A 13,989-nucleotide genomic window follows, 5' to 3' on the forward strand; every position below is an offset into this window, starting at 1 on the left:
TCTCCATTTCTACATTTTTATTATGAAAAACATATAGGAAATAGAGAGGTTCCCCCCCCCCCCCCCCAAAAACAGACACCTGCTGCATAGCCAAAATTAAAGTGGTCACAAGAGGTGTATAAGTTTGCTTAGTTTTCCTGTTGAGATTTTACTATGCCATATGGTAGGTCATCCACTATGAAAAACTTTTGAAGAAGAGGCTATGTGTGTGATCAGCAGATTTATAGATAATCAGAAAAATGAAATTCTGGAGTACCCCTTTCCATTTGACATTTCTTCACAGCCAATTATTTGGGTTGTTAGGTGCATTAATGTCATGACTTCCAGCTAATTCTGTACCTTGTTATGAATATATTCTCTGCGGTAGCTCTTATTGAGGGGATTAATCGTGTTCTAAAGCAGCTCCACTATGTTTTGTTTTGTTTTTAGTTTGTTTACATGTATCACAGGAATATTCTCTTTCTAGGGCTTTGAAGCTGTGCTGCTTTATGTGATGAAGACCTAAGTAGTAATTAAATTCCTGAAGAACTGCCAAGTCTCCTATTGGCTGAAATGGGGATGTTCCAGGCTCTGGTCATTGAGTTGCGAAAAAAAGAATGTTTAAAGATGACACAGTGAGTAGTGAATTGTATATGTATGTATGTATGTATGTATCTGGCTGACACGTCTTCATCCCGATTTTTTTCCATTTGTGTCCAATCACTGACTGGATTATACTAAAGAAACCATTTTACTAGCATGAAGAGCTCTCTGTGGTTGTGTTCTTTGTAGAACATAAATGAATCATTTATAAAACATATGGATGTAGAAGACACAAGTGGAAGCATGTGGTTCTTTAGAATTCCAGTATCCCTGCTTTGCACTTTCTTCATCTGGGATTTAAAAATAGAGTAAATTGGTTGTCTTTTCTTTTGTGTGCAGACATACTCAATTGTGCATTATGTCAGAATGCACAAGTGAAAAATCCTGGAATGTATTTTCTACCTGCAGTTTCTGTGCAAGGATGTAATCTGCAAACAACTTTTTAAAAACAAATGTATTGGCCTTAGTTTAGAAGTACAGAGGCAAATCTTTAGCTGATGTAAATTGTTGTAGCCCTATTGAAGTCAATACTGCTATGACAGTTGCACTAGCTGAGGATTTATCCCATTGTTTTTGTAAGGTGAGTCTGTGACCCATATTGCTTGCAAGTCTTCCTTTAAATTAAGTTTGCTGAGGAGAATTTGGTGAAAGAGCCAAAAACCAAACCCATATCTGCTCAAATACAATCACATACACAGGTTTCCATAATATGACTGCATAAACTACATGAGATCTATAAACGTGATGGTTGCATTTCATTTTTTTTGGTCATGGCTGAATTTTTATATTCAACTTTAGTGAAATATTTGAAACTCTTGCTCCTGCACCCTGCCCAGCTCAGAAAAAAAAATATTACATGGTGGGAATTGAGAGACTTCAAAAAACCAATAGTGTGATATACAGCCTTTACCTTTCAGGTTTTTTCAAATATAGTCCAGTTTGGTCATGACAACTATCTGGTATCTGTGTGGCTTTTATGGAAAAAAAGTTCATAATCTCAATCCAGTTCCTAGTGGACAGGTATGTCTGTCACAAAAAAACATCTTCAATATTGGCCTTAAATTAGTGCATCTTAAGAGTGCAGGCTCGCTAAGGCATGTTGTCAGCTTGCAGTGGCACCACTTGGGCTGTCGGCAGTAGGTGGATAGACAGCTTCATTCTTCGGAGTTTGTCAACCCAATATCTTTCACTGATACTAAAAATAGCTTTTAAAAATTGCTACCAGAGGTATTTCAGTCTGTGAAAGGAAATACTGTAATTGGAGTTGGCAAGACGTGACACATCTGTCTTTTTATGTCTTTTTTAATATCTTTACAAAAGACAAATGATTTTAAATTTGTACTATGGCTCTAAAATCCTTTTTCTTTTGTCTTGCAAGGTTAAAGCAGTGGAGACTTCTGTAAGACATGGATAGATGCAAACATGTTGGGCGGCTACGACTCGCCCAGGACCATTCTATCCTGAATCCCCAGAAGTGGCACTGCAAGGACTGCAACACCACGGAGTCTATATGGGCTTGTCTGAAATGCTCCCACGTGGCCTGTGGAAGATACATTGAGGAACATGCACTTAAACACTTTGAAGAGACCAAGCATCCCTTGGCTATGGAAGTTAATGATCTGTATGTGTTTTGTTACCTTTGTGAAGACTATGTCTTGAACGATAATCCTGAGGGTGATTTGAAATTGTTAAGAAGCTCTCTGTCTGCTATTAGAAGTCAGAAGCATGATCCATCAGCAAGAAGTGGGAGGACATTGCGATCAATGGCTTTGGGGGAGGATGTGTATAGCCATCAAAGGACCCCTCAGGGACAGCCTCAGATGCTCACTGCTCTCTGGCACAGACGCCAATCTTTGCTAGCAAAAGCACTGCGGACCTGGTTTGATAAGAGTTCTAGAGGCCGGCTAAAACTAGAACAAAAGAAACAAATGGAGGAACTGGAGAGAAAGAAGGAAGCAGCCAGGCAGAGGCGGCAAGAGATGAAACGGCGACTTTTGGAGGAACTGGCAAACACTCCTCCTAGAAAGAGTGCGAGACTTCTGTCTCATGTTCACAGAGAGAATCTGATTCCAAGGAAGTTTAGAGAGATGGCAGCAAGTTCCCCTACCTCAAGGCGAGTGCAGAGCAGCAGATTCAGACAGTTTTATTCCATCCGGCGTAAGCCCCTAATGACTCCTGGTGTGACTGGCTTAAGGAATCTGGGAAACACATGCTACATGAACTCAATCCTTCAAGTGCTAAGTCACCTCCAGAAGTTCAGAGAATGTTTTTTGACACTTGACCTCTGTGAAACTGAAGAACTCTTAGCCAAAACCGTGAATGGAAAGTCTAGAATGTCTGGCAAGTTGGCAAATGGATCTGCTGCTAACGAGTCAGGGAGGAATGATAAAATGGGGTCATATGGCAGGCAAAGCTTGCCAGCTGGCTTAAACGGTGGGTCCTCAATAAGCAGGAGTTTAGAACTAATCCAGCCCAAGGAACCGAGTTCAAAGCACATTTCTCTCTGTCATGAACTGCACACCCTCTTCAGAGTCATGTGGTCTGGGAAGTGGGCATTAGTGTCTCCATTTGCCATGCTGCACTCCGTGTGGAGTTTGATTCCAGCATTTCGAGGTTACGATCAGCAGGACGCTCAGGAATTTCTCTGTGAGCTGTTGGACAAAGTGCAGCAGGAGCTGGAGTCGGAAGGAACGAAGCGCAGGATCCTCATCCCTTTCTCACAGAGGAAGCTCACCAAGCAGGTCCTGAAGGTGGTGAACACCATTTTTCACGGGCAGCTGCTCAGTCAGGTATGCACATAGCTCGTCACTGAAACCAGCTGCTGCTTTCAGTGCCAGGGAGCAGAGGTTCTGTTTTCTGTGGAACCACTGGATACTCAACAGGACTTAGGTAGGTGACCCTAATGAAGATGGAATTTATTACAGCACTGTAGTAGAGCTGTTAGGGGGTCTGTTGCATTTCCAGCATATAACCCACATCTAAAGGTATCAGAACTTAGCTATATTTTATCACTTTAAGATGACAGTTGCACACAGAATAGACAAGTCCTCAGCCCTAGTGCAAGGTGGGTTTTGTTTTACACAATATCTTTATACTTAATTTGGCTTTTTTTGTTGTTGTTCTTTTTCTGTGCTCAAAAAAAGGGGAGGGGAGTTGTGGGGAGAGGTCCAGAGAATCCAGTCTTCGTGTCTCATAAAGAATAAAGTTGGTTTTAAAATGAATATTTGCAGGCATTTTGAGACTGATCACGAGAGGTGCTGAGCACCCATAACTCTTGTTGTTTTCTGTGAGAGTTGCAAGTGGTCTGCAACTCTCAATATCTGGTCCTTTGGGTATGTATTTTCCCCTTGAGTTTCTCACGTTATTCCCCAAGGGTCTGATAATAAGAGCTGCTGTGTGTCTGTGCAAGCCCTCAATTACCATTGACTTTGAAGGGCCCTGAAGGTGTTTAGCACCTTGCGAGAGACACTTTGCAGGACTGGGCCATAAAAATGAACACATGACACTATTACTATTACTACCATTTTTTCCCCAGTGCTGGTTATCGTGAATTAGCATTAATAGAAACTATGTGCATATTAAAGGAGAATATATATACCCTTTAGTCCTCTATTTAGATGTGGGCTTTGGGTTTTCTGGGAAACAAGGGTTAATTTAAAATCACTGTTCATTTTGAAAGGTGTCTACTGTGCACGTGTATCGGGGGTAGCCATGTTAGTCTGTATCCACAAAAACAACAAGGAGTCCGGTGGCACTTTAAAGACTAACAGATTTATTTGGGCATAAGCTTTCTGTTAGTCTTTAACAGAAGTGCCACCGGACTCCTTGTTGTTACTGAGCACATATTCTTCATACTTTTTTTTTTTTATTTTTTTTACTAAATGTTCTGTGTTCAGAAACATCATCCTAGTTGTTTAATACTGTTCAATACATGTCTAGAGTCATAGATGTAGCCAGAGTGTTAAGACTTTTATATTAACAACTCTTTATGGAGTTATATGCAATGTGTGTGATGGGATATATTTTGAGCCATTATAGTATATTTGTTATGCTTCTCCTGCCAAGAGGTTTATTTTATGTATGTGACAATGCAACTCCCATTTACACATCATGTCTTTCATCCAAGATTCCCCCAGGGTGCTTTACAAACACTCTTTCATTAAGCCTCATCTGGGGCTGTACACTTTATGGATAGGTAAACTGAGGTACACAGCCATGTAGTGTCTTGCCTAAAGTCTCTCTCAGCAAGTGTCGGAGCTGAAAATAAAACACCAAAGTCTTCCCTCTCAGTCGCTTGCTTTAACTACCAGTCATCACTCCCTCTGACAATTACATTTGCCCTTCAGTAAGTGAACATACCTCAAGATCAAGAAATCTTGTTTTTCATAAAGGTCATTTTCCAGCTCGGTAGACTGAGTAGAACCCAGAGTAACACCAAACCTGCATGAACATACTCTCCTCCCCTTTCTCTCTCTGCATGCCCCTGCCTGCTGCTGCCTTAGTTTTAGTTTTAACTTTGCTGCAATTTGTTATTGGTCAGCACCATTTTGCAGGCCATGAGGAACAGTGTGCATTTGAGCTCCCTCCTCCACACTCCCAGAGCAGAGCATGAGTGATTTCATAGGGCTAGTGCGTGAAACAGGAACTGAAACTGACCATAACAGCGAAAGTGAGTATAGATAGTATTCTCGAATACACAAGCGAACAAACTGAAGAAATGGTGAGAATTGGGCCCTAAATGTTAATATGAATTCTTTGTATTGTTATGAGCTGGGTGAAAGCTTATTATGGGTTGAGTTAAAACCCCTTTAAAATGATGAGTGACTGTGCCCTTCCCTTAAGTTAGTTGTAAGAAACACTTGAGGGGCCACACCTAAAACAAGGCCTAATAGAATCTGCTCAGAAACTAACACCATGTGTGGGGGGTTCTACTGGGTATTGTGACCAGGAGTAAAGGAGTGGGTGTGTGAGTGAGTGAGAGAGAGAGAGAGTGTGAGGGAAAGCAGAAGATATGGGTACTAAGAACGGAGAGAGAGGCAGAGGCAAAAAGCACGAAAGCCAAGAGGTAGCTGGCGAGCCCAGTGTGACCCTGGAAAAGCTAGAGAGCGCTCTTTTGGGTCTGTTGGCTAGAGAGGTTTGGGGCTGTAAGCTAAGGGCATGTCTTCACTAGCCAGCGCTTTAACGTGGCTGTGTAGTCACGGCACCATGCTGGGAAAGAGCTCTCTCGGCGCTATAAAAAAACTCACCTCCACGAGGGGAATAGCAACCGGTGCTGGGAGCGCAGCTTCCAGCGCTGGTGCACTGTCTACACTGCCACTTTACAGCATTGAAACTTGCAGCACTTGGGGGTGTTTTTTCACACCCCTGAGCGAGAAAGTTGCAGCGCTGTAAAGTGGCAATGTAGACAGGGCCTAAGAAACTTGGCTTGTTTTTGGTTCCTCCTGCATTCGGAGAAGCAGAACTTTGTATATTCTTTGTAAATAAACAAGAACGGATCAAAGAAATACCTGACTACCACTGATTTCTCCTCCTAATGGGAACATCTCCGGGGCCCTGAACTTCGATTAGCCACTTGGGTCAAAAAGGGGCGACAGTATTAGAAAATAGTTCAGAACTATTGAGACATGTATAATAATACTTTGCAGTTATATAGGACTTTTCAACTGAGGATCTCAAAGCACACTACAAAGATAAGTATCATCCCCATATACATCATGAAAGAGCCGTAGAGAGGTTTAATGACTTGATCAAAATCACACATTGAGTCATGGTCAATATTGGGAATAGAACCCATTTCTCTGGACTGCCAGCCCAATTTCCTGTCCACTGGACTGGATTGCCACACGGGCATAACCAAATGATTCTTTGGCCCACGTGAATATAAATGCCTATACTGTAGGTATGTGTACACATAACATCATTTGTATATAAACCTTTCCTTTCCAGGTCACCTGCATAACATGCAACTACAAATCCAACACCATTGAGCCCTTCTGGGATCTTTCCCTGGAATTCCCTGAACGCTATCACTCTATTGAGAAAGGGATTGTCCCCGTTAACCAGACAGAGTGCATGCTGACAGAAATGTTGGCCAAGTTCACAGAAACAGAAGCTCTGGAAGGGAGGATATATGCGTGTGACCAGTGCAACAGTAAGTGAAGTGCTGATGCTTTACCTGCAGCTTAGATACACTGTCCATTGTTCCTGGTAAGAGATGTTCATAGTGCACTTTTGTGTGTGTGTGAAAATCTATATGTTGGTACCTCAATGCATGTGTGAGAGAGGGGTGTGTTTGTTATGTTAAAAAAAAAAAAATAGCCACACCCTTCATCGCTACTCTGTTCTGGTGTAGGTTCTTCCTGTTGATAGCTTCTGCACCTTCTGTGTACGAGTTCAGAACTGATCAGGTGCTCCTTTTATCATTCCTTACATTCAGCAGCACAGATTGCTAAGAATATATTTTGACCCCATCTGGAACTGCTCCCTCCTACTATGACTTTCTTTAGTTGGTTGCTTCCTCTGCCCCATTTAAAACAGTCACAGTAATTTGGTGGAGGGGAGGGGAGATTGTGGAGGTGGGTACAAAAGGAAGTTTATCATCTTCTTTTCTTCCCTGTCATAGCAGAGATGAACAAACTATCCTGGCCAGGTGTGTTATCATTTGTCCTGCAGGATGTGAATTTTAGTGCAGTCTTGGTGAGTTGCAGTGTAGGCTTAGCATCATGTTTCCTTCAGGCACTGTAGACTTGAGCATTTTTGTCTCTGCAGCTGTAGCTTTCAGGCAAAGAGTTCTACAGAGCCACCATGTCAGAGAAGAGGTGCTCACCTTTCTTTGTTACTAGTAGGTGTCTTTAGCAATGAGCTGAAATTGCTCTTTGACTCTCAAATTAGTGTATTACCTGTTAAGTGAACGTGTGCATCTCACTACTCTCGTTTAGAATATATCTCTTGTTAGCTTTCCTGGTGATCTGAGGATTAATATTAGGGCTGGATGAATACTGCAGAAAACTTTCCAAGAACATTTGCGTACATTTTCGAACGAAGTAATTTTGAGCTTCTGAATAATCATGCGGTTTACTTGTACTGGCACCCACGTTCACCAAAACTGAATTTCAAATTCTGACACGTGATTATTTATGATGACGTCATTGTATGTTCATCCAGTTGGGAGGAAATAGTGTGACTTATTTGACCTGTCACAACTAATCAGCACAGCTGAAATAGCAAACATTTGTGTGGCATGATTTGCAATCAGTATTTTTAATCACAAATTTATTAAATACTTTCAAATAAAAAATCTGAGGAAATAGCCATCTGCTTGTGGATAGTCTATAAGCAAAAGAGGGAACTAATTTCATCAGATTCACAGCAAATAGTTTATCATTCACACAAATCTGATCAGTATTGTTCAGTTTGGCTTGCGTCTTAGCCTTGTATTCTGCAGTTCTTGTTTGTGCAGATCTAAAGTTTGCTGATGTAGGTGCTTTATAAGTGCATCGGATAAGGAAGCATTAACTGAAAAAAAGCAAGTCCTAGCGGGAGGCAGCAGTCCTACCAGTAGATGCCAAAAATCATTGGTGGTACTGCCTGTCAGAAGTGAGAAAGAGAAGGAGCAACCCATCTGTTCTGAATTGGTACAGTGAGATGCCGAAATCCACTTAACAGGTACATTTCTTATTGGAAGCTCTGGCTGTCACCTGTCCATTTTTAATTTTTTTTCCCTAAGCTGTGTCCTCTGTGCCCTGGAGAAGTTGACAGGTTCCGATTAGGAACAAAAGACTTTCCCCCCACACACACACTTTTATCCCATCTTTTGTTGATAAATTTTAAACAGTCTTTACCATGGAGTAAACTTGCTTCCTTATGCAGGCACACTTCCCTTCTGCCCTACCAGGACTTGGTATCTTGTTGAAAGCTCTCATCTCTAACTTGATTCATGTGAATCTCCTCCTCCCTCGCCCCCCAAAGATAGTGAAGTGCAGGATTACTTGCTCTATCTATGCAGTATGATAAGTGGGTCAAGTGGGTCAAATCAGTGTGTCAGTAGAACACAGTGCCAGATTTTGCAAGCTGATATTCAGTCCTTTTGGATGGAGGTAAAAACGAAAATGTTGAAGACAGGAATGGATTGTGTAGGGTGTTGCATATAATGGTTTAGCTCTAGTGATTTCCAAAAACAAACAAATACACCTTTCCTTCCTCCCCCCCCCCGCCCCCCCCCGCCCTTGGTAATTCCTTCAGATTGAAAAGTTTGTTTCAATATTTGCTGTTTTACTTATTTTATGTTGCTTTTTAAAAAAAAAATCTCACCTTAGTCTCTTGAGAAACCACGTGTCAAACATTTAAGATTGTGCTGCATAAAGTCAGCTAGCCAAAATAACTCTATACTATACTCCTTCCTTGTTTGAATGCTGAGTTACAGAGGAGGCTGAGTTAGCAAAGGTCTGTTATGAAGCAATTATCTCTGTCTTCTCTTTATGGAAAAAATGAAGCGCATCATTTCAGGACCTTTGCTTTCAATGGGTAGGGGTGGAGGTGTTTGCTAGATATATAATAGTGGCTTTTTATTTTATTTTATTTTTGATTTGAAACTACTTTCCCTCCACCTCAGTTTGTTAGCAACTTACTTAAACATGAAAATGATACCCCATTGGGAAACATGTGACATTTGTTCTTTGTTGTTTATGGTTAAAAGTGGGATAGGTCTCTTTCTATAAGGATTAATTAGTAGAACACAAGCAGAGTTACTAAAAATTGGTTACTTTTTTAGATACAAATTCTGAACTCCTTATTTGGCTTTTACAAAGTCCTGATGCAATAAGGGCAACAATTTTGCCTGAGCAATTATGTGAGTAAAAATGGAGAGGCAATCATCAGGATTTGCCCCTTCATTGTAGTTTAATTCAAACCTGTTTAAGGTGAAGTATAGAATTTTTCTAAGCTTTTTCTAATTTTGTTCTCTCCCATCAAAGAGAGCTACTTCTACAGGGTTTATGGGGACGGTTATATTTTTAATTTAATAACAAATCTGCTAGTTGATAGAATGTAAATAGTGGCTAAGAATCCTTTTGATTCTTTCACTGTTCATTCTCCAATTGCTTTCGTTGTTGGCAAAGTTGATTGTGGCACCTTCATTGTACTGTAATCTGTGCTCTGCAGTGGTAGCTCCACTCAGCGCTGTAACGAATCACTCCAATTAGAATAAATTATTTTATTCTTGTTGATTATACTTTATGGCATGGATTACAACACTCCAAAATGAGAATCCATGCTCTGCAAACCCTCGGCTCAAGGCAGCGTAAGGAGCCACCTCTTAATTTTACATTCCTGTTCATGATCAAAATTTTACTTAAAAAATTGCAAATAGAAGTTGACAGTGAATGGTTGTGGAGATGAGAACTTAAGGGCCTCTGTTTTCCATTTGCTCACCCAAGCCGCACACCTTACTACCCCTTTGCTTTTATTCTCCCACTCTCACCTCCATTCTTTCCCTTGTGGACTCCTACACTTGAAACTGCGTCTTTGATCCGGGCTCCAGGCCTTCACCCTCTTCTCCTTCAAGTGGCTTCTTAAAACACCCCTTTTCCATTTAGCCATATACACCTTACTCTCCCCTCTCACAGTCACAAGTGAAAAATCTTCCAGATACGCACATTGCTAACCCACAGTAACCACATGATCTTACCATGGTAACCCTTGTCCTCACAATATTTGTTGCAATTTCTTGTCAAACTATCATAACTTAGACTATCAGCTCTTCAGCACAGGAACACTGTCTTCTATCTGCCTGTAAAGCTCCGTACACGGTTCTGGTGCTGTATAAAAAAAAATATATCCACAATGTTTTTCAATAACTTGGGGACAACCTAGCATTATTTAGCATTGAAACTAGCTGTATGCTCTATGGCCCCAGCCATGTCTTTATCAGCCCTGTTGTACATCGCAGTGTGAAATGTTAACAGAAGCGGCTTGAAACTGATAACTGAAGGCATGAAGATTATAAGCAGCACAAAATGTGAAGTTGTGAATATTTTAAACAGCATGGTTTCCCGTTCCAACAAATTCATGGGGTTGGAATCCTCCTGCTTAGAAGTTGCAGATGCAGGTGTTGTAAGCAAAACTTCCCCTGCTGTACCTCTATCCTTATTCGCTTTGTATTTCACTGGTAAGTCTTTGCTGTGAGCTGACCTGACTCTAAAAAGGAAGAAGGAAGGGTTTGTCATGTGCCGCTTCCTCTTTTGAAGACAGTTTACAACCCAACCTATGTTTTATGCCCTTCTTAAACTTTTTGTAGGCAAACGACGGAAGTCTTCTCCTAAACCTCTTGTTCTGAGTGAAGCTAAAAAGCAGTTAATGATCTACAGACTACCTCAGGTCCTCCGGCTGCACCTTAAACGATTCAGGTGAGTTTTGTGGGCCACAGGTAGTATTTAGCAAGTGAAATAATTGCATGAAATATGTGATACCTTCTTTTTGGACATGAGTGGTTCATACACACTATGAAATTCTCTTATTTCCTGCATAGTGGAAGCAAATAAAACATCTTACACGCAGCAAATGTTTAATTCACAGCAAAGAAGGCTTGTGTACTCAGTGTAGTGTCCTTATTAAGATGGGTAGCTTGCTCTTAGGCTACATTTCTGCTACAAGCTAGGGGTGCGATTCCCTGGCCCATGTACACATGCTTGTGGTAGCTCTCATTGAGCCAGTGCAAGTATAAATAGCAGTGCAGCTGCAGTGGCACAGGTAATAGTGGAACACCTGAGCTATGCCAAGTACAAACCCACCTGAAACTGGCAAGTTATGTACTTGGCTCGGCTCACGCGTGCTTCTACTGCCACTACTCATGCTACTGTGGCTGAACCACTGTTTATATTTGGACTATCTTGATGAGGGCTAGCGCGAATGTGTGTACACGAGCCGGAGAACCACACCCCTACCTCTGTTGTGTAGACATAGCCTTAATGTTTTTGAGAATGCAAACACTGGTCAACTTGTGTAAGTATTAATATAGTACAACTGTGTATCCTTTGTGCAGTGCATTCAATGCCTGCCTGAGTTTGCAGCAGCCTGAAACAGTTCCGAAAGGTTCAAATTGACTCTCTTCATTCAATGGAGTTTCTGATTATGACCATTTAGATGTCAACCCTAATATCTATTAAGCGCTGATAAAAGCATGCAAGAAAAGATGGGGATAATCCTGAAAAGTTGCAGTCTATTGAGAGTAGCATCTCATTTTGGAAACACTATGGTAGGTCTTCATCTATGGAACTTGCTCCCCCTGGTAATTTATCTGACCCCCCACTTTTGCCACTTCTAAGTCCTATTTTTGTTCTGTTTTTCCATAATATAGCAGATGCTGGAACTATGGTTGGAAAGTGTCTTTTTGACTGATAAACCCAGCCCTAGTGTAATTGTTATGGGGGAGTATGCTTCATATTTGGGGAAGTTTATATCCGTAACTGAATCTCGTAAGTGGTGCTCAGACAACACTTATATGGGGCTATATTACACTTAGAGCATTTCCTGGGATTATGTCACACCAGTCTACAAACTATAATAGACTTCAGAGTGGGAGCAAGAAGAAAAACATATTTAATGTCTACCTCTCCCCAGCAGTGAAAATTCTTCAAAATCTCTTAGTAGCAGCAGGTTACTGGTCCCATCCCCACTTTTCCCCAGCTCCCTACCACTTTATTTCTTTGTAAAGTCCTTGAGTGTCTGGGGGGGGTTTATTTTGATTGCATGCATTTGTGTTGCAGGTGGTCTGGACGTAATCACCGTGAGAAGATTGGGGTCCATGTCCTCTTTGACCAGGTATTAAACATGGAACCTTACTGCTGCAGGGACTCTCTCTCCTCTCTTGACAAAGAGACCTTTGTCTATGACCTCTCCGCTGTGGTGATGCATCATGGTAAAGGGTTTGGCTCAGGACACTACACAGCATATTGCTACAACACAGAGGGAGGTGCGTGTGCCTTATTACTGGGGAAACAGATTTTAAAAGTCTGTTTAATATTTTGTTCCATAGACTTAGTGTATTTTAAAGGTTTATAGTCAGAGTTGTTTTAAATAAAATTTCTTGTCATTCCATAGCTTTATTTCCAGAGCGTATTGCTAGTAGCATGTATTTGCATAAGGACCAAAGACTGCTTTTCCTTTCCCTCCCTTGTAGCCCACTGGGATGGCTTTACTGCTTGCTTTGTAACATCAGCGTTTCATTTTTCTTGTGCTATGTAACTTGATTGTGCTGCTCTGATTGGCATCTTTCTGACCCTACTTGGGAAGGGAAGATAACAACACAGAAAATGTGCTGAAACTGAAGCTGGACTTTTCATGAATAACATCCACAATGTTTTTTCTAAATTCCTGAACACTTATCTCTTTCCACAGCATGGGTATTGATACTACTCTTCCCCACCTTATTATGGAGAATTGTAACTGTGCCTGTCTTGAAAGTTTTTAGTTTTCATTACTTGAGGAGGTTTTTTAAGGATATAATATAAAATCAAGTTACAGCTCAACTAGATAGTGGTAAACAGCATAGAAATGCTATGAAAGCCTGCTAACCTCCAGGTTAAAACACCCCTCTTCTCCCCCTCCCCTGAAAATTCCCATTTCTTGTGATATTTTTTTTTTTTTTTTTTTTTTTAGGGTTCGTTTATAAGAGACAATCAAAAGGATTAAGGTCTTGTTACTAATGTCCTCTTTCTTCCTTTGGTTCCTAGGTTTTTGGGTCCACTGCAATGATTCCAAACTGAATGTATGTAGTGTGGAGGAAGTGTGCAAAACCCAGGCCTACATTCTTTTTTACACTCAAAGAACAGTGCAGGGCAAAGCAGGAATCTCAGAAACACAACTCCAAGCTCAGGTGCCGTCCAAAAACAGCGATAAGGACAGAAGACTGACATTCCCATGATGGGAAGCATTAATAACTCAACTGACTCTCTCAGTTTTTTAAACCATTGGTGTTCACACATCATTCCTCTTTGTAGGAATAAAGGCTTACTGCAGGAACAGATCAAATCACCATGTTTGCCACCCCAGGGTCCAGAAAAATGTGCATCAGGCTGTGCAATTCCATCATATAAAATTGTGGTCAGAATCTTTTTTTTTTTTTAATTGGTAAAACTCACTTTCCTCAAAACAGCCACAGATGCCTAGTATCATTCATCTTATTTCAAACAGAAATTAAATTAAGCATGTAAAAGTAAGTACAACCCATTTGTTCAACCAGAATACAAACCTATCAAACAACTGACTCCCAAATTCGCTAGTAATTAATACTGATTACAAAAAAAATCTCCAGAAAAGAGGTACAGTAGAATCTCATTTAAGCTTCATTCCCTTGTTGTCAATTATATTCTCTGGTTTGAATCACTTACCCAATCCCTTCCCACCTGTGTT

The 13,989-nt window shown here is 40.9% G+C and overlaps 1 protein-coding gene across 1 annotated transcript; it reads left to right on the plus strand.

Moving 5' to 3' along the window:
• Nucleotides 1-553: 553 nt before the first annotated feature.
• Nucleotides 554-13,674, plus strand: LOC112109564 (ubiquitin carboxyl-terminal hydrolase 49). Its single transcript, XM_024204130.1, has 6 exons — nucleotides 554-614; nucleotides 1,961-3,371; nucleotides 6,529-6,733; nucleotides 10,877-10,985; nucleotides 12,345-12,550; nucleotides 13,311-13,674. The coding sequence occupies exons 2-6, from the start codon at nucleotides 1,989-1,991 to the stop codon at nucleotides 13,499-13,501; spliced, it is 2,094 nt and encodes a 697-aa protein (XP_024059898.1). The 5' UTR covers nucleotides 554-614; nucleotides 1,961-1,988; the 3' UTR covers nucleotides 13,502-13,674.
• The last annotated feature ends 315 nt before the right edge of the window (nucleotides 13,675-13,989 follow it).

Source organism: Terrapene carolina, unplaced genomic scaffold (genome assembly GCF_002925995.2).
Source record: "Terrapene carolina triunguis isolate 2854851 unplaced genomic scaffold, T_m_triunguis-2.0 Scaffold198, whole genome shotgun sequence".
Lineage (NCBI taxonomy): Eukaryota > Metazoa > Chordata > Testudines > Emydidae > Terrapene > Terrapene triunguis.

Coding starts and splice junctions, on each gene's coding strand:
- LOC112109564 (XM_024204130.1), top strand. CDS start 1,989: ATGGATAGATGCAAACATGTTGGGCGGCTACGACTCGCCCAGGACCAT. Junction 6,734..10,876: donor TGCGTGTGACCAGTGCAACA/GTAAGTGAAGTG, acceptor AACTTTTTGTAG/GCAAACGACGGAAGTCTTCT. Junction 12,551..13,310: donor TTGCTACAACACAGAGGGAG/GTGCGTGTGCCT, acceptor TTTGGTTCCTAG/GTTTTTGGGTCCACTGCAAT.